The sequence below is a fragment of the Metopolophium dirhodum genome, chromosome 4, assembly GCF_019925205.1.
Source record: "Metopolophium dirhodum isolate CAU chromosome 4, ASM1992520v1, whole genome shotgun sequence".
NCBI lineage: Eukaryota > Metazoa > Arthropoda > Insecta > Hemiptera > Aphididae > Metopolophium > Metopolophium dirhodum.
In genome coordinates, this window is record NC_083563.1 from 1,670,451 (window position 1) to 1,691,975 (window position 21,525).

Genomic DNA, 21,525 nt, shown 5'->3' on the forward strand with positions numbered 1-21,525 from the left:
ATTATATATTTTAATGTTCCATAGGTGCCATATGTTTTCTTAGAAGTTATTTTTTTACTGTGCCATTATCAAACCATCGCAGAACAATTTTAATTAAAAACACATGGCATGCTTGTAGTGGTATGTTTACTGTTAAAATTAATAATTTCATTCCAGAAATGTTATTGACTAATACATTTATATATTTAATGGAATCTATCGCACTGTAAATTATTACGGTCCAATAGAAAATTGTTGTTATATCATTAGAATTTATAGCTGAATTTTAAAAATTATTAATTTGTTCTAATTCTAATATGGTTAGGTAATGTTTTGCATTCATATTAATGTATATACTAATACTATACATGTTTATCGTTGGAGATTGCATTATTAGACACAATTGAGTCATAGTACATTGATGAAAAATATATAGGCTTATTGCATGTTTTATTCCAATTATAATATTATAAAAGCAAATGGGTAGTTATATAGTGTATATGCCTACTATGTTCAATGTTTCTATACGGTTACATTTATTGTTGTCGCTGAGTCTCCGTAAATTGTGTACACATTTAATTACTTAATAGGTTTTAAAGATGGTTATTTTTCAACACGTTTTAGTCAACATAAAAATGTTAATCATTCTTATTATTTATATTTTTTATCACACAAATCAAATAAATTCAATACAGTTTTTACTGTTAAATAAGTCGGTAAATGTATCTATATTTATAAAAATATTTGCATGATGTATCTAGTGTGTTAAAAAATCGTCACCTCTTAATTATATATTGATATGTAAAATAATTTGTGAGAAATCAATTTATTTGTACGAACAAATTTAATAATATGAAGTCTCTATATAAAATCTTCTTAGTATGATAGTATTAAATTATTACATTTTAAAACATTAAAAATAAGTAAAATGTAGGTTAATAGATTGTACCTGATAGAAATTATTGAAAGAAAAATTTAAACATCATATGATACAAACTAATTGTTTTGTTTTTGATTTTAGGACGTAATCTCGATGTCCATTTAAAAATATTTTCAGAAAAATCTAACTTAGCTAACAAATCCATCACAGGCTTGTTTATAGAAAATGTTCAAGAAATATTATATCATTACTAAATTTACTTGTCCAGCCCGGTTTCTTTGTGGAAGGAGATCATCACTTTATATGCATTGCAGATATTATAAATCCGTTTGGTATGGCATAGAAGCAGTTATATTAATTTTTTTTTGCATTTATAGCCATGAATGTATTAGCTTTTGTTTTGAGGAAATTTTTTTATACTTTGGTCATTTTTTGTAAATTGTATAGGTATAGGTACGTAACTTTTCTAAGATTTTAGATTATTAAGAACATTTTTAAAAATATATATTTTTTCTATTAGATTTAGCTTGTACAGATCAGCAAGTTCAGGCTAACAAGCGTGTCATACATGCTTTTATTGACATACCGTAGGCAATACATGGCACATACCCATAGCCTGCAGGCAACGCTCAAAGTTATATGTTAATGTTGGTGTCACAATCCACTTGGAGGCACGAATATAACGTGTTATTATAACAATATAATATACGTGTTATATTATTATTAATTTATTAAAAATGAATAGTTTATTTTGAATGAACAATACATGAACAATTCTTTTATATCATATTTGATTACTTTAAGTCCACACTTTGATATTTGTTGGGCGTATTTGCATGCATTTTTTAGAGTTTTGGATCATAAACATCCTATTCATTAATAACTACGATAATGCATATACACACATATATATATACTATAACATTATACATATATAATATATATTATAGCATTATACATACCTGCAGCAATAACTGTCAGAATTCCAGCCGGTATTGCTAAGCCCAAGTTCATTTTTCCCTTTTCTTCTATAGTGGCGACCATGCCCATAACTAACCCGGTAATACCGCAAACTATCTGAAAAAAAAAAAAAATATATATAATTATAACTATACAATGATTACAAAAAACCTGAAATTACACAGGGAGAGCACGTATTACGTTTTTAATAATATATAATATATGAAGCAGGGTCCAAGTAGTATATGTTATACTAGGTACCGTATATAAATCAAAGGAAATATATATATATGTAGAAAGAGAGTGAGTTAGTGAGAGGACATAAAATACTTCTGAGCAATTTATTCGGCTCTAACGTCGTGAGAGTAAATTATATTTAAACTCCCATGGATTTTTTTAGGTATACATTTTTTTTCCCGCTAATTTTGTATATATATAATTCATACCATTGAATTGAAATCTATTTTAATTCTATATTTGTGCTCTGGTTCTATTCAAGGAGAATCATATTATCTAGTATTGGTATTATATGGCATTATAAATGTATGCTGCAGTTGAAGTTGATTACATTATTATTAAAAATATAATTTTTAATGATAGAAATATTGAACTGAAAAAGATTTATATGTATTCAGGTTATATTGAATATATACTAAATTCACGAAGTAAGACCCTGGAGACATTTTTTATTTAAATTGAACGTAATATTCACTATACGGAATTTTTTTTACGAACCAATCAAAGACTTTTATACCAAAATTGAAGCGTAACACAAAAACGAATTCTAATTACAACTAATAACAATCTGAAGTTAATTAGAGTGTATTACAACTATATTTTACTATTTTATAGACATTGTTTTGTTCAAATCTATTTAATATTTATACGAATAAAGAAGAAAACAATAAAGAAAACATTACATCCTGCTGAAGATATTAATGGCATGCCTATTTATTGTCTTTTTAAGGCTTTCATACTTGATAGTATAATATATAGACAAATATAGGCAATAAAAATTATAATTTTCCATTTATGAACGTTTAATTTAGATTAATGAAAGAAAAAAAATCTTTCACTCAAGGAATTTATTTTAAGACTTTTATACTAAATTATTTCGATGAATGGTTTTTAATTGAGGTTATTACACATAGCAGAAGTCTAAAGATGTATTTTTTTTTTATCAAACACCATATTATATTATTCATATTATTCAAGAGGTATTTGAACTATTTATAAATGACGTGCACTGAATTTCATAGAAAATGGAAAAAAAAATAGCAACCGAAAAAATATTTTCTGAGAAAAAGAGGTCAAATTTGACATTCTTATATTATTTTTATGTCAATTTAAGAATGTTTATTTTTTAAAGGTAGGTAGTGGTGTTATGGGGGATAAATCTTTTCACGAGATCACTATTGATGTATCAACGACATCGCTGACTTTACGAAAATAAGTTAATATCTCATAAATTCTCAAAAAAAAAAAAAAATACCGCTACGCCGCACAAAGTTCAGTAGTTCAGTGGCGCAGGGCTTTGTCTCGCGTGGTTCCATAGTATTTTATATCGATTTAATGACGTATTCCAGTCGCACATAATACGCACGGTGGTTCTCGATATTCTATTTATTTGATCCGTGTGGACGAGACCGATGGAAAAACAATATTTTGAACATATTTTGGACTGGTCGCGAATCCCATATAATATTGTACGAAGAATATAATACTACGTAGGCACGTCTAATTTTTCGTAAAACTACGAAAATCGAAGTTTTTTTACATTGCACAGTGAGCAAAAGGCATATTTTTACAGTAATCATTTTTGTTGTTTTTTTTTCAACCGCAAAGTGAATACCCAATGTGTATAATAATATAATATATTGTTCGTCGAAACAATCGCGGGGCGTGCGTATTATTATTTTAAAACGGATACAACTAAACGGACGACGTACAGAGAGAGTCGCGACCAAAAATGACCCCCGAGATTATATATGCTGTTTTATAATGTATAATTTGTGAAAGCTTTTCACGGGGCCGAATACATACCTGCGCACACCTATATGCACATTAATTATTTCCGTGTTCAGCAAGCGCATAATCGCATCTCCCATTTGAAACCCCACACTAAGTGCTTATACTAATAATAATAATATGTGCCTGGTAAATTCTAGTGTATTAATCAAACGTAAAAATAGCGAACACATATCATAACAATGGCGAGCTTCTAAAAAACGTTTAGAATTAATATCAAAAGTGCACGTGTCAAAGGAACCGTACAGGAAAATTGTATATTATTATGTAAATAAATATATACGATGTATTTTGCTTTCTATATAATATTGTGCGATTACAATGACATTATTTATGGTACATTAATCAATGATTCCGCGGAGCTGTTATACCTATATAAGTTGTACAGAAATATAATAAAAATCGAGGTATAGCCATGGTATACAAAACGTGTCTACAGTTTCGTTATGAAGATAAACGGTTTTTTTGAATGTCTTGTCATAGTCAAAATTAAATTTTAAACAACGTTTCGTTGCACTAAAACAATAAATAAACTGCCACAGCGGTGAAAGCATTTTACGCCGCTTTAAGCAAATTGTAAAGTAAAAGTTCGGTTTTGAATGCCTTCGATAACGAGCGAGATAAATACCGCGAAACGCTAGGGGTTTGTCCGAGGCTTTAACTCTTATATATCCTCAATACCGAATACGACGATCCCGTCATTTGTCATCCTTATATTTGACACCTTGGATAATCTTCAACGTTCACGAGGTGAAAATATTTAACGATTTTAATTCAATTTTCACACCGATGTTTGTACACACTATTATTTGATGTTTGAATTTCTAAAATGAAAATTGAACTATTGAAATGCGTATGTATAGCGCCATAGCGGTATAACTATATACAGTGTCATGAAACGAACTTGTGATTAACTCAGTACTATTATACAATTTCTAAAGATTGATAATGATATGTAGTAAAAAAAATGTTGGTAGTTATCATCAGAAAATGTTTACACGTATTGTACCTCAAAGTTGTATTTAAATTATTATTTACCAGATGCTTCGGTTTAACAGTTACATTAAACAAATTAAATTTAACCCGTCATCAAATGCCGTCGATTTTTTCAATTTCATAATAGATTATTTACTCGCGTTATTTTATAACATTTGTACATCACGCTATATGGATTCGTCTAAATCATTCTTTCCGCGTTCAACAAACACGAAACGTAATTTTATATTTTTTCTTTATAGAGTTCGAGCCTTACAGTCATAATAATATTACACCACGGTTTAACTGTATATTAATTTTTCAATATTGATATGAATACTACGTACCTGAAGCACACGAAGTCTGAGGACTACAGCGAATGGATAAATCTTCGGTTGCGACGTGTAGATCATTTTATCGTCTAATAACATGTTATCTTCGTCGAGTATGATCACTTGTTCTTTCTTATGGTTCAGCCGGACCGCCTGCAATAATTATATTATAGATTCAAATACTTATAATACATTTATTATATATTTACGCAATCCCGGGCACAAAATAGTAAAAAAGTTAAAGTTAAGTTAACTTTTTAACTTTTTAAATTTAATTTTTATTAACTTAACTGATTTTCATTGATACAAACTTAATAAATATTTTAATCAAATCTAAATTACGTTAGCTTATGAATAATTAAATAATAAGTATAATAAAATTATAATTGATGATGCACATTGAATAAACATTTACTTTTTATGATTAACCTAACCGTATTAGTGGTTATTTATGTATAATATAAGAAAAAAATAACTTTTAACTTAAGTTAATAAGTTAATTGTAAGTTTCCATATAACTTTTAACTTAAATGGGTTAAACAAAAAATTAGGATAACTATTAAATGTAAACTTTTTAAAATCAGTTTTCTATCAACTTAACTTAAGTCAATAATTAAAAACTATCGCCAGCTTGTCCGGGCTCGTATTCATACGTATACAAGCGCTTAACTATATTTCTGGGTGACAAATCACAAACGGAATCGGTTTTAACGTTTTCTTTCGTGAAACATAATTTTATGTAATAAGTAATAGCAATGCCATACGCATTATATTTTAAATGTTATCGTGTCGTATTGTCGTTATTATTCGTCAAGACGTGTTAACGTAACGTATACGTTTTGTACTCTAAAATGAGATTTATACACTTTAATATGTATCGATGGATAGCGTATTGCAGTAATAATATGCGTTCTATTGGAACGACTGTACGATAATATATTGGATGACGAGTATAGTAATCAGAAGTTGTGTATACAAAGTCGAATAAAAAATAACCGAATGAGCTATTTCTGTTTACTCTCATCACCAATACCTTTCTTTTCTTTTTTGTTATCTCATTTTTAAAACATAGTAAACTGTTTAAAATATATATATATATATATATATATATATATAGTTTCGACTATTTTTTAATGTTTTAATTTGTTTTATTGTTACAGCACCAACATATTATCATGGTTATTAGCTTACGATTTGATTATATAATTGTGTACATTAAGGGGTTTTTACAATGATGATTTTCGACTATATTATTAATTGCGTAAAGTGGTGTTGTATCACTATTATATTTGGTTCTATACGTGGTGTTACCGAATAAACATAAATTACATATTATTTATAATTTAATTGCATTATACAGAATACTATCCGACTGTTGCAATAACGAAAATAAAAGGTTGAAACATTAAACAAATTTCTACGTTATTTTTTTTCTCAGAAATATGATGCACATGAAGATTTTTATCGTCACCGGACTTAGAAATTTATGTGTCGCCTTTTTGAAAGGGGTGGTTTCTAAAAAACATTGTATAGTTTATATCTGTCGAAAATTGCAATACCATAAATCCAATGAATATCTTATAAGGGGTTGTCGTGTAACTATTACTTGTCGTGAATGGACGTGTTTTCAGTAATTTATTTTAACCTTTTGTGGTTCATTTTATTCATGCGTTGAAAATACAATAACCAAAAAATGTTAAGGAATACCTTGTTTTGTAGTTAAAAATAAGATCATTAGTGTTAAATAAAGCGCTATGAAAAGATTTTAAAACAAAAAAATAACGTGTCAATAACTTTACCTATTATATTACTATCAGATATATTGTAAAATGGTTCATTGATTGATTAGTTAAATAATTGTTTATTCAATATTAAAATCTAAAATGTATGTAAACACGGTATATTTGTTTTAATGAATAATATTATTAAATATAATATTGACAAAAAATGAACCAACTAAAATTATTGAATATATTTTTTTTTTCATATTTATGGACACATAATACAATATATATAATATTAGCTAAATCAACCCACTCACTCATTCGTCGCTACATCCTAAAAACTACAAAACGTATGAACTTTGAATTTGGAATAGTGGTTCTTCTAATGATTTAGATATACAATTAGAAAGGATTTTCCGATATTCGCATTTTAAATAGGTGGTCAAACGGGGATCTTGAGTTTCACGATGTAAATTGAAATTTTTTTTTTGTATTTAATTGGTTTTTGCTGGTTACTCGGGCCGATCAAGTACAGTGATACTGCATGCATCAGATTGTCGCGCTTAGGGCATCGAATAAATAAACAACCTACGTCTTAAAACCAAATATGTGTGTATGTATAGCTACTAGCTATTATATACTCAAAAACTACTCAACTGAATTTGAGAAAAATCTCAGAGATGGTTTTTGGCGATGACAGGAAAGTTTGGAGAGTAAGAAGTTTCAACCACGCTAAAAAATATACCAAGTGCAAAATCCGACTTGTGGTTGCCCATATTTAGGTCGAATTATTTCACAAAGCTGGATACACTGACGCCGATTTGTCCGTGAACTGAGGTAGGTACACTAAAACAGAAATATACTCAAACCGAGGTACGCCTATATAGCACATAACCTAACCATATAGGATTTGCCACAAAAAAAAAACTGCACACGGGCAAAGCCGGGATATTCAGCTAGGTACTTGGTAATTTAATATAACCAATGGTTATTAACCATGTCAGTATATTACCATAGTTATAATATAAAAAGTCTTATGCTTGAGTGTTTTAAAAACGTGAAGAATATACATTTCATAGACTGAATAATTACTAATTAGTATTAAGTAAGTATACAATTAGTATAGAAATAATTATTATTATGTTAATTAATATGTAATTGTTAACGACATTTTTGGTACCGAAACACATTATGATTTGTGTAACACGGCGTGTTGAATAGGCAATTTAGGTTACCCCCTGTAGGTAGTAACGTCATTATGGCATACTACGTAGGTAGTAATTTTTATTAATTATCTCCCACTCGACATCTCATTTACAGAATTCGAAGTTGGCGCCAAACAAAAGAATACTTATTCATAATAATTGACGTCATTGATTATATTTCCATCACATTTCGCAATAATAATATGTGAAGCACAAATGAAGAAGCCCGAACATTATTGATGGAAAATTGATTTTACAGACATGACATGACTTTTTTTCAAAACTTTTGCTCAGAACAGTAGTGAATTATTTTATCGTGAATCAATTATAAACAAGCCACAAGACTCGCCCGATAAAGTATTGTTTAAATATATGGCGAGAATAACAAATGCAATTGGGCAATAACTATATCGTCATTCGAGTAAGGACTTAGACTATATTAATATAGTGAAGCAAAAATTAAAACGACAGAATTTGAAGTAGAATTTTTTGGCCAGACACAGAACGTCCTTCGGCTATCCGCATAAACGTAAGAAAAATAATATAACGATTACTAACATTATTCTCATATTATATGATTTTAGTGCGGTCACCACTATCGAAAATATTTCATTAAAAAATTTTATTATAAACATTTTTCAAAAAGTGAATAACAATATTATATACTATATAGTTTATGACAATATTTTTGGCATCAAGAAGGGTCATTCATAGACTCAGTAGTGAACCTATACCTTATTTCATAATACACAAATTACTGTCAAACTGATATGACGTGACAATTTTCAGTTTAACGAAATATTTTTGAGTGCCATGACTTTCATTCATTTCATTCGTAAATTTATCTCTGTATAGGTAACGAATAAACTATTCAATGATCGATCAACCAGTTTTTGTAAATTTGATCACTATCAAATATTAAATATTGTTCTAAAATACATACAATTTTATAGTATCCGATAAAAATATAGCATTGGTATAGGCAAGCCGGTTAATTTTGCTCCAGTGCTGCGGTTTCAATATTGACGTAAACGATAAAATTTTCCGTCATTTTTCTATAAGCACAAAAAAAATTTCGAAACGTAAATGTATGTCAGTTTTTGAACTCCCTGATAATTTCTTTTAAATTAAGATTAAAAATAAATTAAATACGTTTGAGATAAGTTTAAACAAAGTAAAGCTAATATGTATAATATGATATTTGGTGGTTTTTTAAAATTTAATATAAAATATGAATGTATTTGCAAAAACAAAATGAAAATGTCGTAATTCTATTTAACGAATTCCTCTATAATACAAATTTTTGTTGTTCCCCATGATACTTCGTTGTATAATATTATAGAAGTTTCACTGTGTATAATATTTTAAATATTTTATTATTAATATAGTATATTATGTAAAGCATAATACATATATTGGCACTCTGACATAGGGCATAAAAAAACATATTTGTAGGTAGTGATAATAATTTTTGACTACCAAAAAAATATATTTTTTAAAGTGGAATCGTGCGTGATTATTACAATATATTTATTTGTTCTATAAACCTGTGTTACTGTCGTAGGTATGCTCCTCTCGGTTCACTCGTATAATATACTGCCAATAATAATATTATAAAAGTAAAGCAAATTAAAATTGAGAGTCTATATTATTTATGATGTAGGGTATGACGGGGTAACTCATTTATTGCATCAACGTTATTACATTTTTTCCTGTGGTGGTCTGTTTTTATAAGATCGTAATAAATATTAATACCATAAATATGTAATAAATACTGTGTCTTTAAACTCGATTTACTTCTATAATTAACCAAAATATTGTCAACAATTTTTTCTACAAATTAAAAATTATAATAATTATTAAATTACGACACAATTAATAAACAAATAAGTCCTAAACAACTATATTATTATGCGATTATTATGATCGATTGATTTTTAATTTTGTTTTCTTTCAAAATCAATAATCTTGTTTTTCTTAATTGTCCATAGAAAATATAAATTTTGGGGGGGACTTGTGAGGCTACGCCCCCCTGAATTTAACAAACCACACTAGATGTCAAAATAAATTGTGTATTTTAATATACCTATATATACTTGGTGCCTCTGCTAGAATAAAGTAGGAGTACTGAGTAGCCCCCAGTTAGTAGGTCGAAGCGTTTAAAAATGTATGCTTATGCTAATGGATAAGACAAAAATGTTAAGCCCCCCCCCCCCACGGATGTGACCAAATATCCGCCTATGTAATTTTCATTATGATTACCTAATGAACCTAATAATATTAAACATCAAAATAATTGCGTTCAAATACGAAACAAAAATGAACATATATTATTATACTATCATTACAATTTCATATTTGATAAATCAAAATTTAATTGCGTAAAATACACCACAATATTATTAACACATTTTATACGGACTGCGTGAGACTAATAGATAGAGCTTTCTATTCAGAAAATCCACAATTTATTGTATAGCCTGATATTTAATTTGATTATTAACACGAGGGGAAACAAATTTAATAACTAGGAAATATAATGACGTGCTCAAGTTACGGACAATTTTTGTTTCGCCGAGTTTTTGTTTCACATATTATAGGTACTGACTATGCATAACTATTACGTAGGACTCCTTTTAATATACCTACCTTTAATCAAATCATTTTACGTAGACAAAGAAACTTCTTTAAATGGAACTTTATAAGGTCTACTAAGTGAATCGCATACCTACGCACTAAATTGTAGCACTTCTGACATCAATATTAAAGTTAACATTTTCAACTTCATCATTATTTTTGAGAGCTGGTGTCACCTGACCCATCACATTTCTTCATACGTCCAGTAGTTTATGTCACCGCATTTGCCCTTTAGTTTTATATGCGTGTATGACGCTGCGGATTGTGAACAAATTTCAAATTATAAAACATTTAAAAGTGTAGATATATGTGCCTATATGAAATATATTTTCAATATAATTTCAACTAAAAAGTTCATTCAAATAGAAATATTTAACAAGCACTTTAAAATGAATATACTTTTTTTAAGTCGGGTACACATATTAATCATATTAAAAATATGATATGTTATAGAGTGGATATTAGAGATAAACCAGGACTAGTTTGTTTTATTTATAACAGACCCAATGTTGGACACCCGTTGTGTAAATTAGCTTGCATTACATTTTTAATTAAATTAAAAATTTGTGAACATATAAAAACTTATAAAAATTCTATGTAGAGTACAAAAATGTTCGTTGAACATTTTTACGATGTCAGTATTATAAAATTGAACCGATGAAAATGTCAATATTCTCTAAGTTTTAATTTTTCCAATTAGAAAAAATTAGTAATGGTCTATTAAAATGCATGTGATATTGCACAGTTTATATGACGTTATTTGAAAATTTTATGGAAAATTCTAAAAATGACCTCAATATATTGAGAACCGTTTTTGCAAGATATTCTATCGATTGTTATGTGGTCACATAAAACTTATGAAGCAGTTTTTCTACCAAAAAAACATGATCAAATATACCAAATAATAAAAAAATAAAAACGCATCATTGTTGAACCAATACATTTCTCGCTTCTCTTAGAAACTTAAATAAAATATAATATGATCTATATAAAAGATAGAACATTGTATGTATAGAATTTTAAGTAAAACAAAATAAATTATTCTGAAGATGACAAAACTGTCGTATTGTGGTTGATATCGAAAGAAAGCTGACAACTGTGGATAGATAGACGTGACAGAAAAAATATAAAAATATAAACATATAGGTATAAGAAAAAAATACATACGCTTATAAACGAAATTAAATAAATCTGTGTTAACATGGTGATTTTATTATTTTATTTTCGGCTAGAACTTTGATAAAAATTATGTAATTTTATGGGTTTTGTCGGTCTTAGGTCTTTATGTGATCGTTGAACTCTAAACATATTTAAGATCGTTATTATTTTTTTTTTGAAAATAATAAAACATACTTGTTATACATGTTACACATTACAAATATAATATTGTATAAAAACATAATTACAAAATATTTGCCCTCTGACATGCGAAACATTAATTTTTCAAAAATAATTCGCAAAAAAAATATCTAAGTCACGTTTGAGCCATGCTTTGAAGAAGACGATTATTTTTTTAAAAACATTTATTCGTTTATACAACACGATCATTAAAAGCGAGCATTACGACAATATTATTGTGTTGTAGCTCCGGACCACCGAAATACAGAGAAAGACGAATGACTTCCTCTCTAAACATCCGGTATGATACTATTAATACAACCGTTACGTCAAAGCAAATACTGCCTTTAAAAATAAAAACAAAATCATTGAAAGATTTCCGATATTCGTAGAACACCAAGCCATATAATTTATTGTTATTACATAAAGTAATAAACTCCTCTAGAAACATTAAATACCTAACGTTTGCAAAAATGTCATTCATGTTGAAAACTCCGTGTTGATAACTCATAATAATAATAATAATAATAATAATATGTCATCGTCTAAAAGTTTCTAAATATTATGTCGAAAAAATAACCGTAAACCTCTGAGAAATCGCATATTATTGGAATGATTGTCGTAATAAAAAAAAAAAAACTATAAATTAAAAATGACACCGCAGGCAGGACGCAGAGAGGACGGCAGAATCAATACATCACGCACGTTTATCTCGAATCATTCGCCTCATAAATCATTACTTTTGAAAAACGATTATATGTTTGCTTTGTACGTTTTAATAACTAAGCCATATACGACCTATTATACCCAATGCGTTAAACGCGTATAAAAGTCAATTAAAAAGTACAAATTAGTAATTAAAATGGAATATTATGTATGAAATGTACACAATAAATATCCGTAATTAGTGCTGATTCCACAGTAATAAATATTTTTATATAAAACCGTAGAATAAGACGCTTAATGGGCTGAAGGCACGTGCATATTTTTATTTCAGTGGGTCATTATATTTTTGGTTTTATTTTAGTCATGCACGAGAACGCACACATATTCGGGCAGTAATGATCTATAAAATTCAAAATGACCGTTATATATATTGTGTCAATGGAGATAGTAAACCATCGATGGTAAATGTCATCTAAATCACAATATTTAAAGAATTTACGATTCAATTTCGATAGTGGTTTCCCGAGCAATACGAACCTAACCTACTAACGAAACTCAGTTTAGTTGTTTCCCCTGTATTACAGGAAAATATGGTTTTAAATATTTAATCTGCTTGGTTAGGTCTGGAAATTGAAGACCATGTTACTTATATCATAATATCAATTACAGTATGCAATAAATTAAAAAATTATTTACTCTTAAATTAACCGACCCTTTCTAATGTACAAGTCTGTTAAAATAGAATAATAGTACCTACTTCAGATTGTCTGAAAGAATACAGGGTCCGCGACTTCATCTGTCCGCGTCGGCGTTGGATAGCGCCGGTGCATTATTATTTGAACTTATAAGGAAAGGTCTTCAAATTTAAGAAGTATTGTACGTAGTGAATGTATGAATAATTATACATATTAATGGTTAAATGAAGTAATACGAGAAATCTCGTATGAACCGATTAAGTACACAAAAGTAAGAATCCTATTAAAACAAATCTAAAAGTAACTTAGTTAAAAGATCTCCTTGGATTCGTACTCGAAACGGATGTACTTAATGAAAAAATGTTGACTAAGTTGCTATTGAGATTTTTTAACTCAAGTTAAAATAATTAAAAAAGTAGTAAGTTTAATGATTCTACGCGTATAAACCGAAAAACCATTAAACCGTCCATACGGGACTTGAACATTAAAAAACATTCTAGATAATTTCTATCAGGTCTGTATATTGATAACAATGTTCGAATGAATATTTGTAGTTGTGAAAATTTTGAAGTTTCAAGATTGATCGTTTATTCTGAATTATAACAAAATAACCCAAATTGATTTTTTTTAGAAACCGGTATGCCGTAAATTTCACTTTTTTCCTTCGCGATTGTTAATAGTTTTTTTCCGCGAGTCTACATGAAACTTTTAGAGTACTTCTTTCTTTTGTATAGAAAAAAAAATGATAACTGACAAAACTAACTAACTTAGTATAACTAAAAAAATAAACACATATCGTTGTAAATCAAATACGCGTTATTCGTTTCGTTAAAAAAAATTACATACGAAATTTGAAAAGGTTAGGAAAATATTTTATCTCATTTCTTTAACAATGAAAAACGAGAACGAGCTTAATATGGGACACGTTTCGTATAGAAAATATGTAAAAGCAATAGGTACGCATCGATTTTACGGGGAAAAAAATCAACAAATAAATATAAATCGGTATTTTTTTCTCGATACAATACTAGATTTTCCGATCAAGTTCAATTTGCACGGAGCCAATGTTGAGTATTTCCAATTTCATGTTTCCACATATATTTATTAATATTTAATGTACATAACATTGACTTATATTGTATACACCGATTAAAAATAGTAAATACTATATTGTGCATTTGTACAATAATGTAATTTTATAAATTACGCGACTAAAGTATGTGGGTAATTTCAAACATTTTATTTTTATTTCGTTCAGAATAATTTTAACATAATATTATAACCAATTCGAAAGTTTCGCAATAGGCTCCAAGGTATATAATATATACATAGGTATTATATATACATAATATCCTACAGTATACAGCGTTTACTGTTCCGATGATAAAATAAACAACATTGAAAAAATACTTAAAGATTTCATTACCTATATATATATAATTAAAGGTAATTTAATAAAATCTACGACTTTAGAATTTCGTTTTTATATCAACCCCGAGCTACTTAGCTAAACGTTTTTCGAAATTAAATTACCAAAGTAATTTCCGATCAATACTTCACTACCCGGCCACAATATACCGGAATAAGGGCAAGTGTAACAATGTTTAATGAGATTGCAATTAATTCTCTGTTTACTTAATATTTAATAGTACTACAAACATATTTTACACTTGAAAAACAAACAAACATATAATTATGGATTGATTCACTGCAGTTCACCACATAATATATTAATTAAAATATGATCTGTTTGAGTCTGTTTCATTGTGAATTATAACACAACAGTGGAAAGCACCGCAGTAATGACAAACATTGCAAACATTCTTCATTGAAACAAATGGTATTATTTCAGCGCGATGTAATGCTATAATATATATATTTATAGTTCGTACCCACATGATTTGTATATACCGTAGCAAAATAATGTGTCGTGATTTTATTGGTGTACGTTTATGCTTGTGATGATAGTGGTTTTGAAAACTGTTTAAACAATTCATTTTACGAGAAAAAATCATACGCATGGTTAGGTTATATGCAGGTATATAAAAAAAAAAAAAAAACGAAACAAGAAATTGTTTAAAACATATTATTATTATGTTTTATGAACGTAGATTTTCACACGATAGTTTCGTGTTTGTTTATAATATCTCGTAGTATTATGACGAAATAGTAATATATTGTAATGTAGGTACCGTAAAAGATGAACAAACGAATTTCAAAACATAACATACGTTCAACGCTCGTTGAAAGTTTGTTTATTTAGAGCAGGATATTCAAATTTAGTAAGTAGTGAGTATATTATAAACATAAATATAAACTAAATTCAAGATATTCTTAGATAACCACGTGGCTACGTCAGAAGTTCCATTGGACTACTACCAGAACGTTTTTGTTTAGGTGAACTGAAAAGGGTATTTAACCCTGTCATTTACATCATCCATCCATCCCTCCCTCCCTGCTTATTATTAATCATACAAAAGGCGTATAAATGGGAATATTATGTAAAACATGTATATGCATTCAAAAAGTTTAATGCGTTTTTAATTCCATTTTTAAATATATACGTGTTTTTATAAAGTTTGCGGTCTAACTATATACACTTTACTATAGACTTTAAACTTTATACAAACACCTTATACATATATCAATATAAGCATACTAAAGTCTACGTTGTACGAAAATTCAAAATACGAAAATCTTGACGGTAATGCTGCAACGGAGAATACATAATTTGTTCACGGTGTCAAAATACAACTGCATGTATTTAAAAATAGAATACAGAAAAATAAGTCTAGGCGAGATGTTAATGCAAATAGGTAATGCAAATTCCTATTTCGATCTAGAAAATATAATATGTGACCTTTTAACCGGACAAGTATCGGTAGGAAAAGAGAACGATTGCAATAAAGCTAGAAAACGGAAAATGAAATAAGAAAAAGGTAGACGTTTTTTTTTTTTAAAAAGTATGCTAAGCCGTTCTGGTTTACTAAATTTAAAAAGAATTCTTCAAAAGTTTCACCGTAATAAATTTGTGTGTGGAGGTGAAACAACTTTGTGGGTATAAAATATCAGAGAATATCTTCAGACCTGTATTTACTGTTAAATTATTATAATATATTTCTCAGTATTTTTTTTTTTCTTAAATGCATTAACGGAGTGAAAACGCAATTACCAATTTAAAATATGTAAACGTTCTAATTAATACTGTTTCACAAAACTATATACAAATTAGTATGATATAAAATCAGTATTTTTATTTCAAATTGTTTTAATAATTTCATTTCATTGTCGTTGTGTATGTATAATTAATAATTAAATGCAAACAAGTACCCATATAATATCATCGTCTCTCTATATTTATTTCCTTCAGTATTATGACATACCGTTTTATATTGTTGTGTGTCAACTGTCATTACAATTTTAAGAATAAAACAGTGCTTCAATACATACGAATACGTGGTCGGTAAATCAGACACGTCCTGCAACACCACTGAAACAATAACCACCTACTCAGCAACTAAATTATGAGAACTTACAAACTATAAACTGCAAATTAATGAACAGTGTCTTTATATATACCTAAATATATAGTATATATTTAAATGATAAATTATTGTAAGTGTGCTAAAATTGACTAAAGTTTAATCGCGTATCATGTGATTTCGTCTCGCTCGGTAGATAATTCCGTGTGACAACCGAATAAGTATGTACGTAAACTCAAATAAGCAGTGCCGTAAAAACAGCGGTTCACCACACCAGTGCCGAATGCACTAAGTCGATTTAAGACACTGATAATATTTTTTACTACCCTACATTTATAGTATCTTACATAAAAATGAAAAAAAAAGAAAAACTGTTGTGCAACTATTAGAGGCCCGCGGCTTAAATTTGCGCCGCTGCCCATTCAATTAGACTTAGAAACGCATTAATGTACTTCAAGCCGCGGTAGGTTAGCTGCAAATATATAAGTCGGTATTATACTAAAACAAACGCCCACGACACAATCACGAAATATCAAAATATTTCTTATCCATAAAACAAACAATGCGTGTAGTTTTTATCAATACTGACGTATCCTATTATATTGTTCGAGCGATATTAATGTGCAATCAATTTAAATTAACGATACGGACAGAAAACTACAAACTACCAGATAGTCAGAGCGTTGGCCGAAATTCAATTATTATTTTATATTAAAGAATTGATTTTCACGCAATAGCACAATAATATATAGTTTGTAGCAATTATTTGTTATGGCAAGTAAGTTTTTTTTTATGGTTCCCAAACAGCAATAAATAATAACAACAACGTTCGCCAACTGCGTCATTGATTTTTTTAATATTATTTTAGGCTATAATGTTATTATTTTATTTATATAATACGGTGTAGGTAGGTAGGTGTACGTGTCACCGCGGCCGCGTTTATTGTATTATTATTGTGCGTATCCGACAACAATGGACGCACGAAAAGTACAACAATATGATACGACAGTAATATTATCTCAATAGACTCCGTTCTGGTCACACCAGAATGACTCACGGCTTCCTGATGGCAAGAGAGGAAGCTCCCATATGTCAAACCTGCGGAACCTTGTTAACCGTCAAACATATAATATCAGACTGTTTAATGTTCAACCAAGAGCGGACATCACATCAGATATCCAACAACCTAGACTCTTCACTCGGACCCAATCATGAAAAAAACATTGATTTAATAAAGTTTATAAAACAAACCAAATTGTTCAATCTTATATAAAAAAAAAAAAATGTTATTATTTTGTATTTAATTAATGTTTATTTGTAAACTAATGGCCTTGGCTGTCGATGTTAATTTTTTTTGAGATCAATAAAAAAAAAAAAAAATAATATTATAATATTATTTGTTTTGCTGCTCGAGCGCGGACGCATTATCGTAAATATCGTAGCGATAATCGTCGTTTAAATTAAGATTATAACGTTACAATTACACTGTCGCCATTGCAATATGTCTAATTGTTTTTTGATCCCGGGCAGAGAGGGTTTCCCACTTTGCCGGCATTTTCCGTGTATAATACCATGGCAATAATACAGTAGTTGTTGTCGTTTTGAAATGTGAGCGCTGCAGGACCTCTATATGTGCTGGAGATTAAACGAACGCCGGGAAATGCATTAAACTAAGCAAAAATTGTTGTTCCAACAAATAGAAGTGACTGCGGCAATACATTTAATGACCGGCGGCGGCGGCGGCGGCGGTGGAAGATTCACGTGATGCTTTTCGCAATCTTTTCCCCTCCTTTAATGGATATACATGTCTTAAAACTATATGGGGTATTAACCTACAATGCGATGTCGGCATTTTATTGGTATCCAGTTTTAACGATGCTGCTCGTGTCGATTTCTCGGACGAAAGTACATAGATGAAGATCGACAATCGCGAAAAACGCTGCGGTCCGTTTTGTTTTCAAAACTAAATGCTCCTCTCGAGTCGTCCGAATCATTCAAATGTAATCATATTACTATACGATTCGTATACTATAATCTTTTTTTTTCCATACCGTGCAGTCGTTCGTTAATTTTTTTTTGTTATTTGTTTATTTTATATTTTTGTCATAAATATATGGGTAATCTTGATAAATGGTATTAAAAAAAAAGGTCACTCTACTGTATAGTAGATTTTGGGTGTAACTCGTCAATGAGTAGGTCACTGTGATGGGTCACGGTTACACTTAAATTCAATGATGATTCATTTCATACGAAAATCGTTTTCAAGCGTAGACTTCGCCGTTTCAGCCACTATACCTATACTTCTATATACGAATATTTTATAATTTATTTATAGTACCTACCGCTATTAGTATTACTGTAAAATTATTAATTAGTAATAAGTAGTATATTAGCGATATTAATTATACGGTAGGTAATAGGTATATTGAACTAGTTTTTGAAAAAAAACATCGAACCTAATATTATATTATTTATTTTTATTGTTATATTAACTTATAAGTTATAACTGAGTTAGAAGTTATAAATTAGTACCTACCACATATTATCGTAAAATCATGTTAATAGTTTCGTTGTAAAAATACTAAATAGCTTAAAATTAGACTAAATATTTCGAAAATTATATAAATAGGTACCTATACTACCTACGTTTATATTATGAGTAGGTATTTACGTCTTACGTAATAAAAAAAATGTCAATTCCTAACGATTAATATTGAATTAATTTATTGAACTACATCAAAATAACTATTTTCCAAATTTATCATCATATGCCTATTAAAACAAATGGTGCGTAGTAATTTTAAATGTATATAACAAAACTCACGATGAACCTTGAATTACATTTTAAAGACTTAAACGAATTTCGTAAAAATTTGAACTTAAAACGCTTAAAATATAAGCCCATATATTTTTAAATTGGTACATAACAACTTATAAAACTCATACATTTTTGACTGAGAAATAGCATTTTTTTTATCAAAATGTATTGTATAAAAATATAAAACAATATTAAAATTATAAATTTTTTAGTTGACATAAAATTACAAAATAAATTTTGTCAACAACTCGAATAGCAGAAATATTTTTTGATTATTTTATGAATTTTATATACTTGACCGTTTGAATCAATATATATATGTATATTATATGTATTGCGGAAATTATTAGTTAAGTATTGGTTTTTTGAAATGATTCAATTGCTAGAGATGGGTTAAGATGAAATTGAAGAACTTTTTACCATCTGAACAATGGTTATGCATAAAAAAAACACATCATTATAAAACCAATACATCTCTTGTGCCAGTTTAAATCTAAAATAATAATAAAAGCATCGCCATAAAATGATAGCATTCTGCCGTCTTATATATTATATTTTCTTGAATATTTCTTAAAATAACAACATTTTTGTTATTTTTCAACTTGAAAGTTTGACGATTTTATGGAGAAATGACCTAAGTTCTTCATATATTCTCTGTTTCTATATAGCAGACGAGCGTCGAGTTGTGTTTTATAATATATTTGGACTTTTCTATAAATCTGATCTCAAAAAAAAAAAATCGCGTCACAGAATATTGTCGACTCTAAAATGGTAAATAACGAATTAATTTTGTCCTTACTCACATATAATATGTATATTGTGTATAGGTATGTATTTTTTTATTATTCGTTTTCCTATTAGAAATATTATGGTGATTATTCATGGATTATACATCAACCGAAACAACAACCTGCGGTCTATTTTCTGTTATCAATAAATTAGGTCCTGTAAGTGAAGTTATTGAAATGCATCCACCTATATAATATCTGCCCCGAATATTATACTTTTTCAAAAAGTTTATTTCCGAGAAGAAAGAGCGTTGCAGAGTATAGCTTTCACATTTTGTTCGGAATCCATCAATATATTGTTATTTATTTATTTAAACATAAATAACGATATTGCGTTCGAGTTTTCTCGAAATAATTTATTCCAAGTTTTTGTAATATACTTACTTGTATTTCGCATACATTAGTAAACAAAATTCTATGAACTCGACAAAATAATAATAAATAGTAATAATAATAATCAATCCACCGCCCGAATTATAAGATGTACAGTTCGTCCATATAATAATATACTCGCTATAATATATATTGTTGTTGGTGTTGCAGTGTTTTACGAGGCCCGGGACAATTCTCAGACAATATAAGCCCTATCGCAGTGTGTGGAGAACACTGCCAATTGAAAAGCTATAATGGTATTTGTCGGATCAAATCTAGCAAATACAGGACAATAGCAATGCACACTGAAGATTGAACGCTTTTATGATAGTCGCCGCCGTTGGGATGATCGTAATAATATTATAGTAATTCTATGCGCGCACTGGAGTATTCCGATATGAAACGTATCGTCGTCTCGAACCGAAGGCGTTCAAATGTACCGCCGCCGCCGAATAAATCGATGACTATAATAATTGTATTATAATATCGGTTAATATACCTACCGCCACTGATAGAGGCATGATTAATTATAATATTGAAATTTTAACGACAAACCGTAAAACGCTATCTCACTGCTTTCTCCGTTATTATTATTTTATGGACACCTATAACGTCCAATCGTTAGACAACTTACAACACGTCTACT

The 21,525-nt window shown here is 28.8% G+C and overlaps 1 protein-coding gene across 2 annotated transcripts in view; it reads right to left on the minus strand.

The window, feature by feature from the left end:
• LOC132942865 (uncharacterized) overlaps positions 1-21,525 on the minus strand; it is a 63,327-nt gene that overhangs the window by 23,499 nt on the left and 18,303 nt on the right. The window contains exons 2-4 of one of the 2 annotated variants that reach the window (XM_061011541.1): positions 9,027-9,138; positions 5,170-5,307; positions 1,822-1,936 (exon numbers count right to left, since the gene is read on the minus strand). In XM_061011541.1, the coding sequence (XP_060867524.1) occupies positions 1,822-1,936; positions 5,170-5,253 (199 nt within the window). In that variant the 5' untranslated portion in view covers positions 5,254-5,307; positions 9,027-9,138. The remainder of the gene's footprint in view (positions 1-1,821; positions 1,937-5,169; positions 5,308-9,026; positions 9,139-21,525) is intronic. The other variant, XM_061011540.1, reaches the window with a different exon arrangement.